The sequence below is a fragment of the Anopheles marshallii genome, chromosome 2, assembly GCF_943734725.1.
Source record: "Anopheles marshallii chromosome 2, idAnoMarsDA_429_01, whole genome shotgun sequence".
NCBI lineage: Eukaryota > Metazoa > Arthropoda > Insecta > Diptera > Culicidae > Anopheles > Anopheles marshallii.
In genome coordinates, this window is record NC_071326.1 from 79582188 (window position 1) to 79604621 (window position 22434).

Consider the following 22434-nt stretch of genomic DNA (forward strand, 5'->3'; position numbering starts at 1 on the left):
GACAGTTCAGGCGATGATTATGATTTATTAAAATTATTAGTTTACATGTTTTTGTGCCGGAAGCTAACACGCTCCGATACAATAGACAATGTGGTTAAGAAAATTTTAATTGATAAATTACCATAAATAGGAGGTTCAGTAATTGGAGTAATTCAATTTTTAAGATACAAGACTATTAAAAATGTAAAAAAAATCATTTTTCTTCATTCTTTCCTTTTGTGCACTTTTAACTAAATACACATTAATCATATAATCTCTTCCGTTCGAGCACACGTAAAATTTGACACTCTTTTCCGATAAATTACCATATCTAGATCTAGCCGTGTGGGAAGATTGAGAGTAAAACCGAAAAACATTGCCCACACACAACATTACCAACGCACATTGCACAAAATGAAGTTTTTCTATTTTTTGGTACACTTAGAGAGCAGCTATTAGGAAGGAAAAAGCTCTCATTAGTGAAAATTACAGTGTGTGCAATAAAAAAAAAGGAAACTTATAAAAATATAAGGACCGGTGTTGAATGATCTCATATGCGGGACTTTCTGAACTTGGTTGAGAACCGTTGCGTTACACGATGCCCCAACTCCATGTCTTTGAGCTTAAGCTGCCATGTCGCAATGGTTCGAAGCTTTTTGCATCAAATTCAGCTTGTTCTACCCTTAATCTTCCATGTTAAACCGACCGATGCTAGATCTCACAGTGCTAACGCGAAGTAAATAAGAATTTCAAAACCTGCACCACAAAAGAAAACTAAACTTCAAACAGTAGAAAATGAGTTCAACAACACACGTTACCCACGCCTGACGCTGGCCGGCCATACGGGACCATGTTGTAATAGAAAGCAAAAGCGATAAAAAGGGAATGAACTGATCCATGACAGAAAGCACACTTATCTCCGATTTTACAGTGCCATGAACATTTATGCTTGACACAGCACACGTGTTTGGGGTGTTCCGCTGCTTTTGTTGTATGCATGCACAGTGCATTACCATTACGGGCGCCAGGAAAGGACGGGCATAGGTCATTGCGCTTTATGCAACCCGATAATATAGCTTTCACACATCACACAACCCGACATTCTGCGGTAGTTTTCGACATCATAAAGCAGTGTATTAAAAATTGAGGATATTTTTCTTAAAATGGGGAGTTTCCTTTTCGCCTGCTTTAGATAAGATGAAGTAAAGCTGCAACAAAGGGTCGGAAATGTAACGACCCAAAAAAAATTGAACCGAAATAAATAATGCTAACGATCTTTACCGAGCTCATCATCATCATCATCATCAATTCCAAGGCCAACTCGAATGAAGCTCTTTGGTAAATGTACTTCATTGCTTTATATTAACTGGAAGCTTCTTCCACACACCAACCTCATGAGCTTTAGCTAATAGCTCATAGTAGGCAACCTTTTTCCCAGCCACACCCCCTACTGCACCGCTCTAATTTATCTCAACGTTATTCTCGGAGTTTTCTCGCATCGTTTCGCGAGCATCAACATTTACTCGTGGTCAGTGATGAAGAAAAAAGGGTTGATAAAACTTCCGCTTCCGCTCTTGCAACCGACCGCCCGTTTTTTTTTCACCCCGCGCTGCAGCTTATCGTTCGATCCTTTCGGCCTTCTCGGTATTCGCTTCACCGATCACACACAAATTTACCAAAGCTCTGCACCCACTGACCACCAACCACTCTTTTCCTTTGCTCTATTTTTGCAGTGAAATTCCTGCGTGAAGTCACACCCTATTTCCGGAAGGCAAGCATCATCTCGGAGGTGGGCTGGGAACTGCAGCGAGCCTTCCTGTGTCCGCTCGGTCCTAACGCTTCCTCACCGCCCGGTGTTGCTCCGCGTAGCCCACCGCGGGCCGATACGCGATACATCCCCCTGCAACTAACACATTTGGCACGCAATCTCAAATACCACGACCCTGGTAAGTAAAAGCAAAAGTTCAAAATAATATTTAGACATACAAACGGCAACAGATGAAAGAATATGGTTGAAGTTGAAGAAAGTGGGTTAACTACTAAGTAAATAGTGAAGCAATTAGATACGCCCGGGTGCATCCGTCGCTCACATCAAAATGACAGGATAATATAGAATTTTCGATCAAAAGTCCTTCCTTCATGTTGCTCAATATTGTGCACTCCTTTTTTATAACGACTTCTAACACTCAATAGAAGCTTTCATCTGGACAGTTTTATTCTCTATTTTTCTGAAGTTTTAACAAAAAAAATGATAAAATAAAATCAAAATACGGTGTTGACCTACTGTAGGAGTCCTCGAAACCGCTCACGTTCGAACGTCGTCGTATGCCTATGGGATGTCCCAGGTCTTTCTGGTGGAGACATCAACGCCATCACTGCAACTCAATTTGGGCCTACCGCGTCTCGATTGTCCATCTGGACAATCTAAAAGAACGTCACGAGTTAGGTCGTCCGGTGTCATTCTCAAGACATGATCAACCCTGAGCAGCCTTGCGACTCTTGTCCGCTCGACGACAGTGGGTTGATTATGCAGGTTATAGAGCTCGTCAAAGCGGCTCCTCCATTATCCTCCTAGGCATCTTCCTGTGGAACGCAGTTCTTTTGATTGCTTCAGTTTTAGACAAAGTCGAGGTCTCAAAGTCGTATTAGAGGATTGCAACAGTATATATTCTGTACAGTCCTCGTTTCTTTAATTGCGACACGGTACTCTTGGGTCTTGGAAGCCATTCTCAAAATATCTTTATTCTATTCAATTATCAATTGTCTGAAATGAACTACTAAATTTAAAGTCAACTGTTCACTACTTCTTATGAAGCTACTTTCAAGAATTAAATTGCTGAATCGGAATTGAATTCCAACCCTACAAACTCATTTGCATTTCATGTACATTTTATTACCTTGGGAACTTATTTTATTCATAAAATTAACAACAAGAGAACAATTATAAGCAACATCAAAATGTTCACATTCAAATATTCAAAAAACGAACAAAAATGAAATGATAAACAAACATTTCCGGGAAAGCATACCTTTGTGATAGTTTATTTAAAGTCACCTTCTAGTTCAACAAAGAGATTTATGGAGAATCCATGACTAAAGTTTACCGCTGATCTTCTTCCGTGCACATTCAGAACCAACCATTCGGTTCCGGTTTACATTTACGCTTGTTGAATGAACCATTATAAATATTTATTGCTACTTACGGCATTCCAATGGAGGCCAGGTTCTGTGGTCGAACAAGTAAAGTCCATCTCGAAACAGACACAGCTTTGCCGGATTCAAATGCAAGACTAGTTTCAATAACACTACAAAACGATGATAAAAATACCATAACATCACAAAACTAGCCCTCGCCTGTCCTTGTGCACTGCATGCAGGCTGTAACCACCCGTTGCTGATCCTCTCCGTTCCTTCTCGCTCACAAGCGCTTTGCTATGAACCATCATGAAACAGCTTGGCACTAAAATACGAAGCTTTACCAGCAGCTTTATCGTAATGGAGTGTGATTTCGTCCAGTGTCCTCAGTCATCCACTGAGGCCACACACACAAAAAACAACCTCCGGGCGTGCAAAACTAGCAGGGTTTTATTAAAAAAAAAAACAACCAAACCTTCAATATGATGACGGCATGGTGGCAAACCGCCTGCAAGACGCTCTGTATTTCATTTCTCATAAATATTGCACGGTTGTGAAGTTTGTCAGCTAATTGAGAACTGTCCGGAAGCCGTATGAAGATGGCACTATTCTACCCGAATGGTACCAGCTGCTCGACTCATCACAAAACGTCAACCCTTTCCGCCCCTGACCCGTCCCTGTGTCCGTGTCCTCCCTGTAGATGACTCGAACTGGCACCGGCTGTATGCAATCACTTCTGCACCAACTGCAGTCATTATGCAGCTATGCAGCAGCGTCACTTTATGCTCAACTACACCCCCCCATCCCGGTAAGGCAGGTCGGAAATAAAGCTGCATCGCTGCTGGCATGCCGGTACTGCGGGGGGAGTTTGGCTGATAGCTGGCTGATATCTTAAGGATTATGTATGGGATTTTATTTTTGTGCACATTTGTGTTCGCTTCTGCTGCACTGGCACTCGCTTTTACCCCCCAAGCCATTATTCTTCTCTTTTGCACAATTCCACACACTCACATACACACTTGTACAGATCTGCTCCAAGGAGAGTCGTTTCATTTCGAGTGTGCTTGTTATGTTTCTTAATGACACACTCCAACCCGCTGGAAAAGCTGAAGGCAGTTCGATTCCGCTCCGTACCTTGTACGGACGACGACGTCGAAGTCTCCAAAAACCCTCGCTCTAGGATGAGCAGTTTCCGGTGACATTTTGTCATTGCTCTCTACCATCAATTGCAGCGAGCCGTGTGGTACCGTGCATGTAAGGCAAATCTTGCCAAAAATCGCACAGAAAAGTTGGCCCAATGGTCTGGCAGCTGACTTTATGGTCCAGTAAACGACATCAGCACTGTCAGCAGATCAGTCCATAACCGACCGATGTTTGCATCGATCGATCTGGGTTGGTCTTTTTCTGCTCGGCTACACAAATTCACCATTCCAAGCAGCTCGTTTCGAAGATTTTTGCTGACCAAGTACTGGAATCTAATTTTTCAAACTAGCCATTGGGGCCACCAGCAACTCCGCAGCACAGGTCTGTAATTCAACCCCGCCGGGAACTGTTGCAAAAGTTACTTCTTACCGAACTGTCCTTGCCCTTAATTCTTCGATTGCAAATGAGAAAGTTTCGCTCTCTGGCATCATGTTTATTTGCCCTAAAAGATGGTTTCGGTGGAAGTGGATATTTGCATACAAATCACACACGCCATATACTACGGGTTGTTTGGTGGATGTGTGCTGATGTTGAAACGCTGTCGTGCAAAAACTATTTATGTTGTAAACCAAAAAGAGACACAATCTTTTGGTAAGGCTTTTGATAACTTGCAGTTTTGCTGTACGTTTCAGTGTAATATCTCACTCGTAACTGGTTAGCAAACGAATTTTCTTATATTATCAAAGCCACAACATTTCTGCACACGTTTGCGCTACCATCACGTACGATTACAACGTTGGCAGCTTAACGAGAAATTGCGATTGGACCGATCAGCCTCGATTGAGCTCGCTTGTGTGTTTCGCTTCAGCAAATCCCTCATTTGCATTCTGCACCTATCTGCACGTGCCGCTGGCAATAGAGAAGACGAATTGGAATGATAAAATTGAAACTGAAACATATGCCAGCGGCGTTGTCTCTGCTTCCTGCCACGACACACTTGCTGCTCCTAAAGGCTCGAGGGGAATTGGTGGCATCGACTCTATCTGCCTCAATACCTTTCCGTAATTTATTTCAATTCGACTTAGCTAAATATTCTCTTCCCAAAACATTCGGTATTTATTTGTGTGATACGTCTTCCATGCCATGGGATGGCATGCATTGAAATGCAGCATTAGTGTCTGGTCGGGTTATAGGGTGCAGTGACGAATGATGTGGGTCACGTGGGACGTGTCCTATGCACTGCAGACATCTCACATACAGCTTGTCGATCTTGTTGACACACCAACTTTTTTTTTTCTTATTTACGCAAACACACAAACTCATCAAGAGCGGCAGCGATGAATGTGCTTCGGGATGCATCGTGCCCTTGCCAGTGATATCACAGCACGGAATGGTGTCGTATAACCCGGATTTTACTGTGTTTTTCCTTGCTCCATACGGAGAATGGTGTTTTAAATTTGCCAAGCATAAGCTTCAAATGGTAAATAGGATATTCAATAGCAATCACACACACACACACATCTAAACGAACTGAAATGAATCCGACGATAATCGACACTCGTTGACCGAAGAAAGTCTTCAAAGTGGAATAGGTTGCCTGGAAGGTTAGCCAGGCTTTATACCGTTTTGGCTGAAAACTAAACCAACAGCACTTGAAAGCTTGATGATTACACCTATCTCTCAGCCTTCCGGTGTTGACATGTGGCCCTGGGTGGACCATTTATTTTCCTGGCCCTGGCTAGCAAAGTGGGAACTGGCAAGTGTCGACGAAATCCCGTTGCCGATCCCTCCGAGCAATCGATCGATTGAAAGATAAAACAAAACCGATAAACACATCTTGTCGCTCTTGCCCTCCCGTTTACCCTGTGCGTGGTGCGATGGTTGTGTTGTGCTTTTAGTTTCTACCCCCCCTTTGGGGAAGGTAACGAGTGCGCCTGTAATCGATGCAGCCGTTTGATATGAAAATGGAAAATAAACTGTGAGCATCAAATAGAAATCAAGCCCCTTAACTGATCTCGAGGGTCGGGTTCGATTGGATGTTTGATTTGTGTTACAATTTCTTTGTATAGAATTTCTTTACTTAAAATTAAAAATTGTAAACAATGATTAAATCATTGCAAACATTAAATTATTATCCAACATATAGAAACCAACTTATTATTGCTGAAATTTAAGTAAATAAACTCATTTAGAAGAGCTCTATTCGTCCTCTGGTGAGCTATCAAGAAGTTTATCGGACTGAATATTTACATTGAAGTTTCACGTGCCTGCTAAAGAATAAACAGCCAGGATCGTTGATAAAATACGTTCAGATTTTCATAGGCTCATCTTTGAGAAAATGGCGAAGCAACAGCTACATTCTTTCCATCTGTTAATTGACTTTTTCGCCACATACTATAGCATAGCCAAGAAAAACTCTAACTACGATCTTAGATAAACTTGACTAGACTAGTACGAATGACAATGGTCAACGTCACATGCATGGTGATGGTGGATGGAAAACTCTCAGGGCCCTTTGCTACCATCAAGGGTCTGAGCCAAAGAGAAGGGCTGGTTTATTTTATTTTATTATTGGCTTACTTTTCAATCTAGCGTTAGAGAGAACCATTCGCGACTCGGAGGTGAAAATTTCGGGGATCATCTTCTATAACTCAATCCAGAGTGGAATACCTCGGAATGCAGATTAACGAAGCAAACATCAAGTTGCTTGTGGCACCACCAGCGGTTCTGCTAACAAGTTCTAACTTACGCAGGGGTGATGTACAGATAGATAAGCGCACTTTCAAAATCGTCCAAAATTACACCTGTCTCCGGTCAAAGGTCAGCAACTACCGCAACATTGATGTTGAGATGTAGATGCGGGCTATCTACCGGTCTTTTTAAGCTTCTCTACACAAAACACTCGTCACGACGATCGAATTTTTGACTATTTAGAACTTAAAAATGAAAAGTTGTACAGTGGACTCACTATCGTACAGCGAAAAAGACTTTGGAAGGCTGGTCATGTTATGAGAATGACATTAACCGAGCCAGCCCATAAAGACCTTCTAAGTCGTCTATATTAACAGAGGAGGCATATCATTAGGAAAGAGTGATTACGTTGATGCGTTCATCGGAAAAGCCGAGTTAATGGATTGCCTGAAGACGGCGCTCGACCGTGAGCAGTTCAGTGGACTCATGCAGCAGGCCAGCACTACGAAGCATTTGTAGCGTAAATAAGTAATAAAATACAACTCCTGGTGAGTCATGCAATCCACCACCAAGGGATGGATTTAACCCACGCACGCAAATAACAGTATCCATTCACAGTTTCATATCTGCTTTCAACGCTTCCAACATCGGATAAAGCCTTCAAAACAAACAACGGCTAAAAGAAACAGCATGCAGTAAAAAGAAACCTTCCTCAACAGGCTAAACTTCAAGGTGCAGAGGTTCTCCATCGACCCCAGCGTTCCAAACAAAAAATCACAACGACACTACCAGTTAAGAGTGGTATTTTTTTTGTCCCTTCGCTCGCTGTACAAATGGAAAGTTTTACTAGGTAGAGGGAAGGAAAAACCCTCCCCTACCTACACAAACCTCGTGGGGGGGTTGTCCCACGGCGGACGGAGAAGCGAATAAAGCAAATAATAAAATCTTGAATAAATCACTACTTTACATGGTCCCTGCTTTGCACAACACGGCCACTTTTCTCCCATTCATGCATCTACGGTGTATCCCACAAAACCGAGTCAGTCGAGTTGCTACATTCCTAAGTCAGTGTAGACAGTGAAAACTTTGCTGTCCGTGACCGCTTGCTGCTTGCCGGTTGTGAATATGACGAACAGTGCAATGTACTGTGTGGAAAGATTCGACCATTTTTTGTTGTTGTATATTGCATAGTTTTCCTTGTGTTTGAAAAAGAAAGATGTAAAAAATACAAATCAAATCTCTTAAGTAAGCATTGTGAAGATATCTGCATACTAAATTGTCTCTTACTTGCGCAAATATGGAACCGAGCAGCAGAATGCTTGGCGTCGTTTGCTGATCGAAATTATAAGTGCAATTCACCAGCAAATAGAGCTATGTTCATAATTTCCATCCCCGCCAACAGGGCAATGCAAAGTGCATTTACACAAGCAGAGTGTTATTTTAGTGAACATTTCGCGTGTGCAAAGTGTATCTTGTGCGCATACCGAACGAACCACCATGCGCCTCCATCGCGCTTGCCGCACAAAGTACCGTGCGTCTCCATCGTAATTCATGGTACAAAACACCATGCGTCTCCATGTGTTCGATTTATTCACGAGCTCCTTCTCGTCCCTGCACTCATTCTTGCCGCTCACAAACACACTTAACCATCCGGTCTCACACACTATTAAGCTGTCAAATAAGCTTTGAAGCACATTTGATAGTTTCAATTTCGCCAACAAATCCCATGCGCTGTGCTGCGTCCATTTCCGACTCGCATTGCCCGCAGACCACCAACCCGTACGAAAGCATTAAATGTTTGTGGCGATGGCGAAGCGACTGCCAGCATCATGTGTGTTTGGTTTTGCCAGATCAATGCTGCGGCGAAACATCCTACAATGTGCATCGTACAAAATCGACAATCAAACGTGAGATGCTGTGGTTTGACCGTCTAACTAACTTTTTTCCCGCATGTATTTGTGGCACGAAATTGAACTCATTGCATTGAGCTTTGAGGTCAACGAAAGTTACTTAGCAGGGAGGTTGCCCGGTGCGTCTCATACGGCAACTGCAACTTAGGTTTGGAAAAATCAGAACGAATAATAAGCTTTTTTTGCAAAGTCAAGAGGCAATACATACGACCCTGGATTATGCAAACTTGCTACATTGGATGTTATGATTAAAGTTTGTAGATCGTTTAAATACATTAATTTGGAATTTTTACAGAATAAACACAGATCAAAAAACGTTTAGGTGGTAGGTGTGTCATTTAATAGTATTCACATGTTTCTCCTCAAAAACTCACTATTTTGATCGCAATATAAACACTTCACAGTTTATTAACATTCAAACTCTACACGACTGATGTATTTAACTGAAGAAAGCAGCATTTTGAATTTTTCCACTCGTACAATTCCGTTTCGTTTCTACTTGAACTGCTTTAATACTCCGGGGACATGTTTGAATGGCTATTCTCTTCTGCCGATCGGAACAAAAAGTTTGTAGAAAACTTTACAGACGGAAAAAGTTTTCCCGACTTTGAAGTGCCCATTATCGATGGTAGTGGTGATATTTCCTTTTTTCGTGACTTTTGGAACATGATGCGAGTTTCCTTTTATATTTTACGTCGAATAATTCAATATTGCGGAAATAAAACTTCATGATTCGTTTACTAGAAAGAATGTTCGTTGTTGCTTACAAACAATGGGATGTATTTTAACTACCTAACGGCTGAAATATCATACAATAATCAAAACATGATTTGATTTGTATTTACACCATACGCAAACCAAAAAGTTTGCTCTATTGTTCCGTTGTTTTGGGACCGAATCAATACAAACACTTACAAATTCGTACCGATCCGCCAGCAATCGCCATTATGTGCTGCCGTAAATCGTGCCTTTACACACCTGTAGCCAAATCCCAGGGCACACATTTGTCATAATAAGGCAAACCAAAATTTAAAAAAGTAAAACTCTCACGGTGCACCAGGTTTCACAACCACACATGGCAACCCTTAAAGTAAGTTGTTAGCATCGTCGTGCAACGGGAAAACGCAGGACCATTGCCACATTCTGCTCGCCAAAGGGGAAAATTGGCCCCGGAAATACGCCGCAAACGCAATCGGAAGAAAATCGGCTCGAAAATCTCGGCAAATGGATTGGCTGGGGATTTGGGGTGGGGGGTAGGGTGGTTTTTTTTCACCCTCCGTCTGAAATCCCCTTTTCATTCTAGTGTTCGCCATTTCGTTTTCTACCTTTTGGTATCATCCGGTGGCATCCGGGGTTTTGGTACCGTGCAAGAAGATGGGTCGTTTTTCTTCATTTCTGCCCGATTCCACCCATCCGATTTTAAAGCTGAAAGGGATGAAAAATCTACACCCCGCCAGCGCTCAAACTGGTGTTGACGGTGCGATTCGAACGGTTTACAAAGCAAAAAACAAAAAACAAACCCGGCTGGAAAACTGAAAGGATACCGACGGGAAAAGCTATCACGGTGCGTTTTTCTGACACGGGAACGGTAAAAATATGATGATAGAAATGAGATGGGGTAATTTCCGGCTTCATGTTTTATTTTCCCCATCGCAAGACGTCTTCATCTTTGCGCCTCCTGTACCTGTACCAGTGGGAGGGGGTCGATTTTCCAATCTCGGTGAAGTGGCTTATTTTTCCCTTTTGTCTATCATCAACCGCTTTGGCGAGTGGGAAACAAAATTGCTCCGTGCTGCTACCAAGGGTGGGATGAAAATGCATTGGTAAAAGTTTAGAGAAATGTCTGAATATCTGTAGTTACTTCGGTTGTTTACAAAGTAATGTACATATTTTTAAACAAAAGAGGCTTTTATTATTTTGCTAGCTTCCTGTTGCTACACTTTACGCTGAATACCGCCAGAAAATCCACATCGGAATGGTGCGGATGGATGGACGGATGGAAAGATGGTGAAAAAGGTCAATTCCGCCAGCTTCTAACGAATTCACAGAGTAACTTCAACACCTTTAAGAATTTCATCCAGCTTCAGCTGGCCTCATTCCGATCGACTTTCTCGTTCGTGGGCACTGTGGTGTAGTAATCTGCCCGTTTTCAACCGTTTGGCAGAGTTTACTCACTTCTTCATCCGAACGAGCATCCACAATGAACGAAAGAACTCCATTTACGATTGTTGTTCGCATCGCCCACCTATCAAAAAGGATGGAACCGTCCTTTTGCTTGCTTTGCGTTGGTTGGCGTTGAATGAATGGAGGAGTAAATTACACTCACCATGATCGTGTGCTAAGCACAATCATACCACAAAACATAATGTATAATAATATCCTAGCACCATTGCACTAACCGTTGGCAGCTGAAATAAGGGAAGAGAAACTGATATTCTATAAAATTTAAATTGAAATGCTTCAACACGGATTAACAAAAAGAGCCCTTAAAAATCTATTTTAGAAAGAAACATTTGAAGAAACAAAAAAGAATTTTCCAGCGCGCACTATTTTCCCATCTGGAATCTGTTGGAAGCCATGCATGAAATAATGCTAAACAAGTTTATCTTCGCCCAAAAGCGTACAGTCTATCAATAGTTTTTCTGCCATCAAACAGTAAACTTGGATCGAGCAGTGAATCCCCTGCCTTTCGATATGCTTTTGATTCTGACCTGCATAACCGTATCGACTTACACTCACACGGGGAAGCGAGTAAATCAGGTCTTTACGGCTATGAAACTTTTGCCAAATCCCACTTCAATCGGGCATACTTTTCTTATTTAAAAAAAAAAACTCCCCCCCACCCCCTCCCAACATTACTCTTCTTTTTCTGGACCTTGGGATAAAAGTTGAAAAATCATCCCTATCCAATCCAGGCCAATAGTTTATCTGTGTTCCGTATGTTCTCTTTATGCTACACGATCCAGTCTGCCGGGAGTACATGAGACAGAAGTGGAAAAGTTTCAAAGTGGTCGAAATAAAACAGAACTATTGTGCTGCATTGCATTCCAAAGAATATACAACCACCGTGTGCCCCAAGCGGGTTAACCGAAACAACATGCTGGAGATCATAACGAAACTTTGGCCGTAACTTGGCCACGCCACCAGCACAATACGGTGCCGGTACATTTCCACATTGATCGTAAACCATCGTTTTAGTCATCGATTACAGCCTCCCGCTGCACGGCGGACCGAGAAAAGAAATGGGAAAATCTCTAAACAATCATCCAAAACTACATTCACGAGCATGGGAGAAGCGATGTGTGGCACACATCGGATATGATATCTCGATTATTGGTGCTTTCCCGGTGTAAATTTATGCGCTTTCCACCATGCTCACATGTGCAGCACAAAGTTTCGCTATAAAAACCCATACTTTAGCACGAATTGCACGTCAAATGCGTCACGCTCACCACCGCCCCCCCTTCAGTACGGTAAAACATTCAACATTATGAACCATTTGCGTCAACACCCCGCCCCGATAAGACGCGTGCGAAATGTTGTCTTAAAGGGTGGAAAAAGCTCCAATGCTTTTCGCCGAATCCCGTAAGCATATATACGGTTTTATTTTCGTAACAAACGCAACCGATGGGGGGGCGGGTGTTTGGTGGAGCGATATCGTGAACAGAGAAACAAATGCTAACAAAAAATACTGCTCTTTTTACGGAAAACACACATCCACCCCATTTCTCCGGCTGTCCTCTTACCCGCCCCAGCTGCCAATCAAAGAGGCGTCCCGAAACGGGCCGCATAAATAACAACAATGTTGAGATTTTATCTCAGATTCCCCCCCTCCCCCTTTCTTCGTGCAGATATCACACGAACACCAGAACAGAAAAGTGCCAACAGAATGTGTTTCTGTTCGTGACCGTTCGTGACGCCTAAAATCGTGGTAAAATTTATTGTAAATCGAATTTCCCTTCCAAAAAAGCAACGGTTAAGCTGGGATTCGGTACGGTGGGTGGGAAAATGTTTGTCCCCATCGCTCCGAAAGGATTTTGCGTGTGGCCAAAAGGGCAACAAATTTTCTTATCTTAAACGGTCGTCTAGGCACTCCCGCTTTCTAAGAAGCAAGGCACGAGGGCACGATTTATTGTTCGAAGGGTGAGGGCAACTTTAGATTTGTGTTTGCTTTGGGACGGTGGATGGTGGTGGTTGCCCTGGTGGGGTTGATAATTTTGGGAAACAGGGACGGCATTCCATCGAACCATCGAACGAGGTTAGTGGAGCACTGGAACAAGCATGACAATTGGTATTTAGAAGGATTTGGGATTGAGATTTTGAGGGTACATTTGGCAGAAATGATTGTCTGTGCTGATGATTGTTTTTATTCAATAAAATAATGATCCGTAATAGTTGGAGATGTGTTTGAATTCGTACGGCAAGGGGTCGTTCGTCGCTGATTTCTCTCCATTCCATGGTTGCTGTGTGGCTCATGTTTCATGGAAAATGGAGTTCACAAAATCGCACTCATTTAACACAAAATTAAGAACTCGTTAATGCGAGAATGTACACAAAAGATTACAAAAAACTTGCAAAAAATAATAAATTTGCTGTTTACAACCACTACGAACGTTTCTGGAGCCCAAAAATCTAGCACTTCTCTTAAAAGGCAATTTAATCATCTATTTTGAATATTAATTATTTAATTTAATATTAAAATATTTAATAAATAATATTTAATTTAATAGTAGATAGGAAGAATTACATCGAAAATGACACAACATTTCTAAAAAAAGCTATTTTGAATGAAAACTTCATCAACATTTAAAAACACATATTGTATACGACAAAGGAAAACAAAATCATCCATTTTTTCCCCTTTTTGTCTGAATTTTGTGCTGAAATTACCTTAGCTGTCAAATTTTCAAGCTTAATATCCATATGGAGGAACCTTGCATCTCTAGAACAAATATTGTTACCATTTGAAGGTTTGCAAAGTCAAAAGTATTGATATTATTTTTATTAAACTCTAAACTTTCTATGGAAAGCTGTCAAAAAACCCAAGTTTTTGGTATATAAATGAAAAATGTGTGAAGAATATCGGAAAAAGATTCCAACACAATAGCTTCACAGGTCTACGAAATAAGTAGGGCCAATACTATAAGGAATTTTATAAAACAAAAGTATTGATGTTTTTAACAAACCAACTCCCCTTAATGTTATAAACTCCAAACTATATTTTTTCTCTACCTTACATCTGCTACTGCTTGCGCTAGAATTGTGACAGCATTGCTACCTGTCATCGTGCCACAGTTTCACACATGCGAATGCAATTTCAACCCCCCGTGATATTAGCCCCAGCGGGACCGGCAGCCAGCCAAGTCAAGCGTTTTGTTCTCGTGCTGCTTTGTTTTCTTCCCACGGATAAGGTTAATTACATTCCAACGAGACGTCCTCGTACCATGTGCATGCTAATACAATGTGCATTCACCTCGACGCTTCGGGGACAACAGGATGCTTGAGAGATCGAAATGGTTCATTTAACCGAACGGTCACCTTGAATTGTGATTGCCTCGTTTGCCTTACGTGTAAACGTGTGCATGTGGGTGAGTGTATGTTTGTGTGGGTGGAAGGGAAAGCGGGTGGAAATTCCGTTCCGGAGTAATACGCCATGAGATCAGGCGCGCCCAGGAGATGGTAATTTCATTATCCTTCCTCTAATTAGTGCGCGTTTCATTTTACTTTCATGACAATTTAATTTGATCTTGCACCATAATGAAGTCAAACTGACACCTTCTCTCAGGAGGTGGGTGGGCTTCCACGAAAGGGGGAACGTTGGTTAACGGTGGAAAATATCCGTCCGCCCGATGAGTGGAAATTATTTTTCCCTACCGAACACGCCGGAACGCGAGCCTTTTGCTTGTGCGTTATCAACTGTTACACAAATTTCCCCTCATAAGCACTTGGCACTTGGAAAACAGCAATTAATTAATTCACTTTTTCCCGAGCAGAGCGTTGCAAAACACATTTCCGGTTCCGTGTGTAATATCAGTTCCAGTGCTATTTCCAGTGCATGAAAAAGTCTTTGCGATTATCTCGTTGCTCTAGGGCAGTTGGCTCTTGAGCAATAATTGAATCACTCATATTTTTACACGCCACTGTTGGGCGTGCGAAGGTATCAACTGGAACTTCCTTTCTGCCATGTAAAAATCTCGACTTGAGCATTTTTTCTCTGCGAGGAAAGAAATGTCCACTGAAGTGTTCTTGCGCCCATAATCTGCCAACAAATTTAATTCTCTTCACACCACACCACCCACATCATTTTACCAGCAAAAATTCGCCAAGCGCCACACAGAAGTAGCACAGGGGCTGATTGGCCCCATTTTGCTTCAGTGTACACTGCACACCTCCTTTCATTCTGCTGTTTCTTCCCGTTACAGAGAACCGCTGCATAGAGCTCCACTCACCGGATGGCATCCATTCGTGCATCTTGCGAGCGATGGATCCCCAGGAAGCGACCACATGGTTTAACGCGCTGCACTCCGCCATCGGCAAGAGCACTCAGAAGGCGCTGCTGGATGCCAACCGGGCACTGGTATCGATCATCGGCGAGCTGAAGCATATCGGTTGGCTGAGTCGGCGGAGCGGTGGTGAACCGGTGAGTACCGACACGGCGACGGTGGTTCGCACATCTGTGCGCCTGGTGGGTAGGCAATCCGGTGCTGTTCCTGCAGCTGGCAGTGCGCATTCGGTTATTGTGGCTCGTGCTGTCGAAGATGTTTTGCTTGTTTGCTCCGGATTTCGCGTGGAGTTTGTTTGTTTCGCCTACCTCATCGAGAAGGCTAATTCCATGCTGGTCGTGTGCTGAGTGCTGCTTCCCGGGGACGGTACCCTGTTCCTTGACCTCCGGCATCTGAACACCGTTCGCATACCGGAAAGTGAACGAAAAAGCAGCAAAACAAACCGGGGGTGGAAAAAACCCGCAGCCCGAATCCTCGTCCAGAGCCAGAAGCTTTCCCGCGCCAGACAGCCTTTTGCATGACAGCTGGCTGGAAAGTTTAATTATGCTGCTCTGTTTTAATTGGACACCCGTTGCACGGTGTGAAAGTGCAACCTTTGCGGGCGGGCGTTTCTATTTTATTTGTCTAGTTTTTGTGTGTGTCTGTTGGCCGGCAGGTTAAAGTGCTGCCCAACCGAAAGTTCCCTAATTAAATGGTGCAGGAAGCGGGGGGCAAAATCGAAAACAGTTTGCCATGGATGGAAGCGGGTGCCTAATTGAGCAGCAATATTTGGCCCTTTCGTGTTTGTTCCTCAAAGCAGTTCATTTATCACCGTATGTCATCAAATTTTAAAAGCGATTTTGCTGCATTCCCATGAAAGAGAAGCAGTTTCTGTACATCCCAAAAAAAAAAAAGGATTCCAATTTTGGGTAGTAGCTGTTTGAAATCCTTCTATTCCTTAACCTTAACTTATCTGCCCTGCATTCCAATCGAAACTGTCGTTCATTATCGGCTCCATTGACTGTGATGTCCGCTGCAATCAGCTCGGAATGTGCACCATTTGCACTTCGACTTCCATTACGGGACGGGAGTTCAAGTTTACTCAACGGCAAATCTAACCCCTCGCTCGCACACGACCGACACAGAGCAGCGAAAAGCAGAAAAGAAAATGCTTACCAAAACAAAACAAAGCAGAAAGAAACGAACAAGAACACGGTACCATCAACCACAATTGTGTACACCAATCAACAAACTAAGGGTTTTGTGCAAGAAGATGCTATAAAAAAAACCCCCCGAGTGCATGCTGGGGATACGATTGGCAGAGGGCGTACGGGCCCCGGCGGTCGCCGGAATTTGGCGGGTGTGGAAACTCATCAACTTTTATCTCTGCCTTTATTCGACCATCGTTTCGACCGAAGTTTTCATTCCATTCTTTGTATGTGTGTGTGTGTGTTTTCCTTCTTCTTATATGGCCATTTTTCTTATTTTTTACGACTTTTTTTCTTTCTACTGCACTCATTTTCCTTCCACAGAATGGACGCTCCAGCTCGGAGAGCTCCGACGAACTGGACAAATGGCAATCGATTTTCGTTGCAGTAACCGATCGAGAGCTGCGGTAAGTAAAGACCATCAAACCATCACCTACTAAGCGAAGGTTGGTTACCCACCCCTGCCAGAACGGTTTGTCTTCGGGATTTTATGTTTGTCTATGTTGGCCGCCGGTCTCCTATTGCAGCTACCTCATCCTGTTTGTCCTACTGGGCACCCATACGATGGAAAGTAAATTGAAACAGGAATAAGGAAAACGCAGCTCTCAATGTTCTTCTACAAGGGGATGTGAATGGTTCCTACCTATTCGCCACTCTGCTAAAGGGATCTTGGATTTTCTACAATTCTTTCCTCCATAATGCGCGCATTACCGAACCGGTGGGGGGAGAGTGGGCAAATAAAACATACTCAGCGTGAACCGAGCGAAGAACGATGGATGAACCGAACGAGCGTCTTCTTTTGCCCATTTCCACCTAACCGCACCATCCAAACACTGGCGGAAATATATCTTCCATATGGCAACGGCATTCACTAAAAACTTCCACATCCTGCTACCACCCACGGAGATAATGTCCAGATGATTGTTTTTGGCTGTTTCTGCTTGCTTGGTTCCTTCGCTTTCCCTTTGAACGTCACTTTAATCTTTAAGAATGGAAGACACCGCTGTCGTAAGCGGGTGCCAGATTTGTCAGCTTTCAAGCGGACATCTTTATCTCAATAGTGTGTTGGATTTGTTACATTTTGGGCGTTTTTGTTTTTGTGTTCAAGCTTGTGAATCTTTAGAGATTCCTAAGTCTCTGAACTTTCAAACTATTTCTAAAAATTACGCAATTATATTGAATCATTTACCTGCAGAAATTAAATAAGTTCTATTCCAATCTACAAAGATTAAAGAATCTTAAAATCATCTCAATACAGATAATCCCCGAGGAACAGTATTATAGCGGATCGCTGTATTTCACAAGAAACTGCGTGTCTCGAATCATTTTTACTTATATGTTACAGTGTTCACTTCCTTCTTTGCTCTTATCGTACTTAGTGTTTCTGGCGACTTTTATAAAGCATTTATTTTATTACAGTTATAACGGCTCTTTGTCATATTATCGACTTTTTTAAAGTAAACATTATCAAACTGTTGTGTTCGTACTCGTTGCCTTTATTGGACAGCCCCATGCGAAAGACACGCACTACGGACGACCGTACGGGTTGTTTACAACAGTAAATGTCAAAGTTTTTGACACAACCTGCCGATTGAAGTTCAGTTCGTTTGACCACAGAGGGCGCCACCGTCGATGATATAATAAGAGTTGCGTTCAACGATCGCACCCTTTTCAGCTGCAAAACAGCAAACACAACAATAATAACTTAGAACTCCTAAACTAAGCATACGTTTATACATTTAATCCAGTTCTAGTTGTGTTAGCATTAGTGCTTCAATATTTTATTGCATATTGAACCAGCTCAGATGTCAAATTTCAAGAATTGCGTATCTCCAAAACCTTGTATAAAAGGTACTTTGTATCTCAAGGACTACTTGTTTTTTTTTGGCAAATCCATGTATTTTGCCCATCCATACTCTCGTGAATAAAAAAAAAGCATTAGTACATTACACAACCCTAATTATTCGGCGTGTAAATCTTCAAAGATTCCAGGACCATCAACGGATGATAATTTTTTAGAGAAGTGTAGATTTCCTTGTACTCAATAATTTGGAGCGATTCTAGAATCTTATTAATATAGAGTCAGTTTCATTCTTTCGGTGTGTAGATTAGTTAAGGTATATGAATTGGAGATAGAATCATCCACCACTAAATGAACTAAATGTAGTACTAAATGTGTAATTATATGCATTTTCCGAACTCCTGTTGCAGCAAACCATACAAAAAACCCGCTGCAGAAAACCAACATTTACCATCACTACCAGTTAATGTTATGATAAGTAGCGGAAAGACTTTGCCCAACTTTTTACTCTTGCCTTGCGAAATTCCAACCAAAATCACGTCCTCATATGTGCGAACGAGGAAAACTTTGACCGAATACACATCGGTCGGAGCGGTTTAGACACTGAACCGATCCGTAACCTCCGCCCAACGTTGACGGACGGAACAACGCACGCTTTTGCGCCCCTAGACGTTCATCCCCGAAACGTTTGTTTGGCGCGGTTGCTCCATTAAGCAGCTGGCTATTGGCTGCCATCCAAGCAGGTGGACGAAACCGGGCGACCACCAAACGTTTCTTCGCATGAAATCCGTTCGTCAGTCGTACGGCACAAAAGTCGCTCCAAAAGTCGATGATTCTTCGGACGCAGAACTTTGTCTTTCTTGGCACAACAGTGAGGGCAAACTTTGGGCCCGGTGAAAAGCGGGAAACGCGCGCGAGGAGGGGCTGAAGCACAACCGAAAAGTCACGAACACCGAACACAGTCTCGCGTACAAACAGAACGGCCGGGCACAGAAACTTCCGTACACGCAAAACAACACATGTCTTGGCTCGTTTAGGCACCCGGGTTACCCACAACTAGCGCACGTCGAACAAGTTGGAGTTCCGCTTCGGCCCACGGTACCCTTCGAGCCGCGGTTCACACCGAACTAGCCGTCGGCTAGGAGGCTAGGAGTTTTCACCACGAGTTTGGCCACGCTATTTTCCCGACGCATTGATATTCGCTCGACGCGCAAAGACAAACTCCGGTTCCTGTGCCTGCCTCACGTACCAACTTTTATCTAGCGCTTATCACGCTTTTCATTTGCTTCCCAACCCAACCGCCCCCTCCCGGGGCCTGATATTTGCCGAACCGGGAAACAACTCTGTGCGCGATAAATTACGCATAAAATCTTGCGGTTAATAAATGTTGGCACGCGGCACGGTCCCGGGCACGGCAAACCGAAGAGATGGTTTTTGTGAGGAGAGGAGAGCGGAGTTTGCTAGTAACATTTGTAATTTTACAAATACCTTTTCCACGATTCCAAGGTTTCTGCTGCGTGTCTGCCACTTCTGCCCTAACATTGATGCAATGATTTCGCCCCGTTGAGAAGTTGTTTGGGAGCAGTGCTTCTCCCCTTTCACCAGGCAGACTAACGGCGAATGAACATTTACATCCTATCATATGAGTCAATCCGGCACCGAAACCGAACCAGTTGTTGAGCACAGCGAAATTGCTATCTTTTGAATGCTGAAGTAGGGAATGGATTTGTGCCTAAGTAAATCCAATTACTCATTCCCGGTGCCTAAAAGGGTTTTCGATGGCTTTGTGTTATAAATTTTGCGAAAGCTTACCGTGTGGTTCTCACACGAAATGTTTCTTTAAGAATTGCTACAAAATGGAGTTTAGCAACTGATACTCCCTTTGTTTTCCACAAGCTGCACGTGGTTAAATTGTTGTTGAACAATATTCTTTACTCTCCACAATTCACTCCTATACCGCCTAAATGTATGCAATTTGTATAACAAATTGTAATATTTTACAGCAAGTGTCTTGGTTCTACCACAACAGTACGGCTTGTTCCCGATCGCAGTCTCTTTTCACAGTGGTAATGTTGCTTAGCATTGTCAATGCGTACTTCAAACCTTGTCAGTTCGTATCTTCCCACCAGATTAGACGTTCATTCATTCGCTTCCATCTTGATAACACCGAATGGCGTGTGGTTTGCCAAGGATGAATTCGTAATTGTCCACAGTGACCACTGGGTGGTGATGCAAGAGATTGGTTCGCTTGCAGTTGGAACACTCGCAAACCCGCATCTTCATTCCACGGTACGCCCACGGTATCCACAAATCTCGAGATCTCGGTCATCACAAAGCGGAAGGTTACCCTGTCAGCTTGATTAAGGAACCTCGGGATCAACCATGTCTAAACTAATATCAATTCGTGGAATGTAGTTGGCACACCACGACAGCGGTCGAAATGCGGGAGGCGAGTGGGTCTTGACTGGTGGTCGTAAAAGATAATGGAAGGTCCTCCGTACGCTGGGCCAGCTCAAATTGAAAGCCTTGCCCAGAACGGGAACTCCGAACCGAAGGAATGATTAATTTGATTTTCCTCCTTTCCTGCCGAGTGACTGCCGTCTTCTTGCCCGGGTGGGAATGGAATGAACCGAAGCATTTCGAGTTGCATCGTTTTGGGGATATCCTTCGAGTTGAATGGATTTCTAATTGACAAACGTAATGGAACTCGCTTGGTGCTGGAGCAACCATGAATGTCACGATCCATCGAATTCCGTGCTGCCAAATGGCTCAATGCCATGCACCGACATGGTATTGGAAAGTACAATCTAATATTTGTTCATTAATGTGCAATGATTATGCTAGACATAATAATCCTCGGGCATCCAATTTATTTGAGTATTTGCAAAGATTGAACACAAAGACATTGTGTGAACGAAACTTTGAAGAAATTCTGAGTTCTTGCACTACTTTTTAATCCCTTCATTCATACTAACCTTCTTGTGGAGTTTCATGCTAGCACAAGTTCAAAAACATAGCTATTTCATCACTTTTGTAAATATGGTTCCTGATTTTAATCAACAGCCGCTTACATTAGTGCAAACCTCACACCACCACTTCTCTTCTCGCTCACTCCTTCCACACCGGAAACGGGAAATGGTTAACGCCATCTACCGGGAAACTTCCCAGCACGCGAAAACCCACCACCAATCAAGGCAACCAATCAAGGCCGATTGGCGTGTTGAGGTTTTTGGGGAGTCACGGTACCGGGGAACCTTCACATCGGGATTGACAATTTTGACGGGTTCTGCAAACGGTGCGATAAATTGCCATCCGAAAGGTTTCCATTTCGGATTTACCTAAACACCCAGCCGAACATCTTGAGCGGATAATGTTGAGCAATAGCCCGTTCGGCAAAAGCATCCTTCTTCGATCTTTGCGCCGAAGGATGAGGCCGTCGGGTTTCAGACGACAAATAAATCCCACACTCTGGAAACATTTTAAGGCACGGTCGCGATAATGAAGGTACACCGCCCGGGAAAGAAGCAGGTGTGTTCGAGTGAATAATCAAATATGTAAATATGCTACCACCAGACCACCGGCCACCTTCCATCGAACGATTCCCTTTTCCGGGTGGAAAACACTTAGGATAATACAAAATAAAATAGGACCAAATCAATCCAAAGGTGAAAGCCTTATAATGTGCAGGTAGCAGGTTAATTGAAGGTGAAACAATCCGTACCATGGTTCATCATTCATTCTAATGCATGATTCCGATTGCGATCGAATCTGGGATGGGAGTTTTTCTTTTTCTTATCCATTTAAAGGCAAACGGGTGTTTCAGTATGTTGCTTAAATTATTTAAAGTTTTTTTCAAGTATTGTTTAACTGTTTAAAAATACATTTTAACAAGTGCTACTGAATGGTACTTATCAAACACTCTGCTCAGATGTTCATGTTCTACCATCGTTAAATGCAAATTCTCATCCATCGCGCCACTTCAATCATAAATCGTAGCCTGACACTTCATATTTTTGCACCCAAAAAAAAAATTAAATCATTTCATCTACTTGTTCACCGTCCTCCACAATGCATTCATTGCATTT

General features: G+C 42.9%; 1 protein-coding gene across 1 annotated transcript in view; it reads left to right on the forward strand.

The window, feature by feature from the left end:
- Positions 1-22434, forward strand: part of LOC128718871 (beta-1-syntrophin) — a 64101-nt gene that overhangs the window by 35885 nt on the left and 5782 nt on the right. The window contains exons 4-6 of the mRNA XM_053812486.1: positions 1713-1925; positions 15281-15498; positions 16873-16955. Of these exons, the coding sequence (XP_053668461.1) occupies positions 1713-1925; positions 15281-15498; positions 16873-16955 (514 nt within the window). The remainder of the gene's footprint in view (positions 1-1712; positions 1926-15280; positions 15499-16872; positions 16956-22434) is intronic.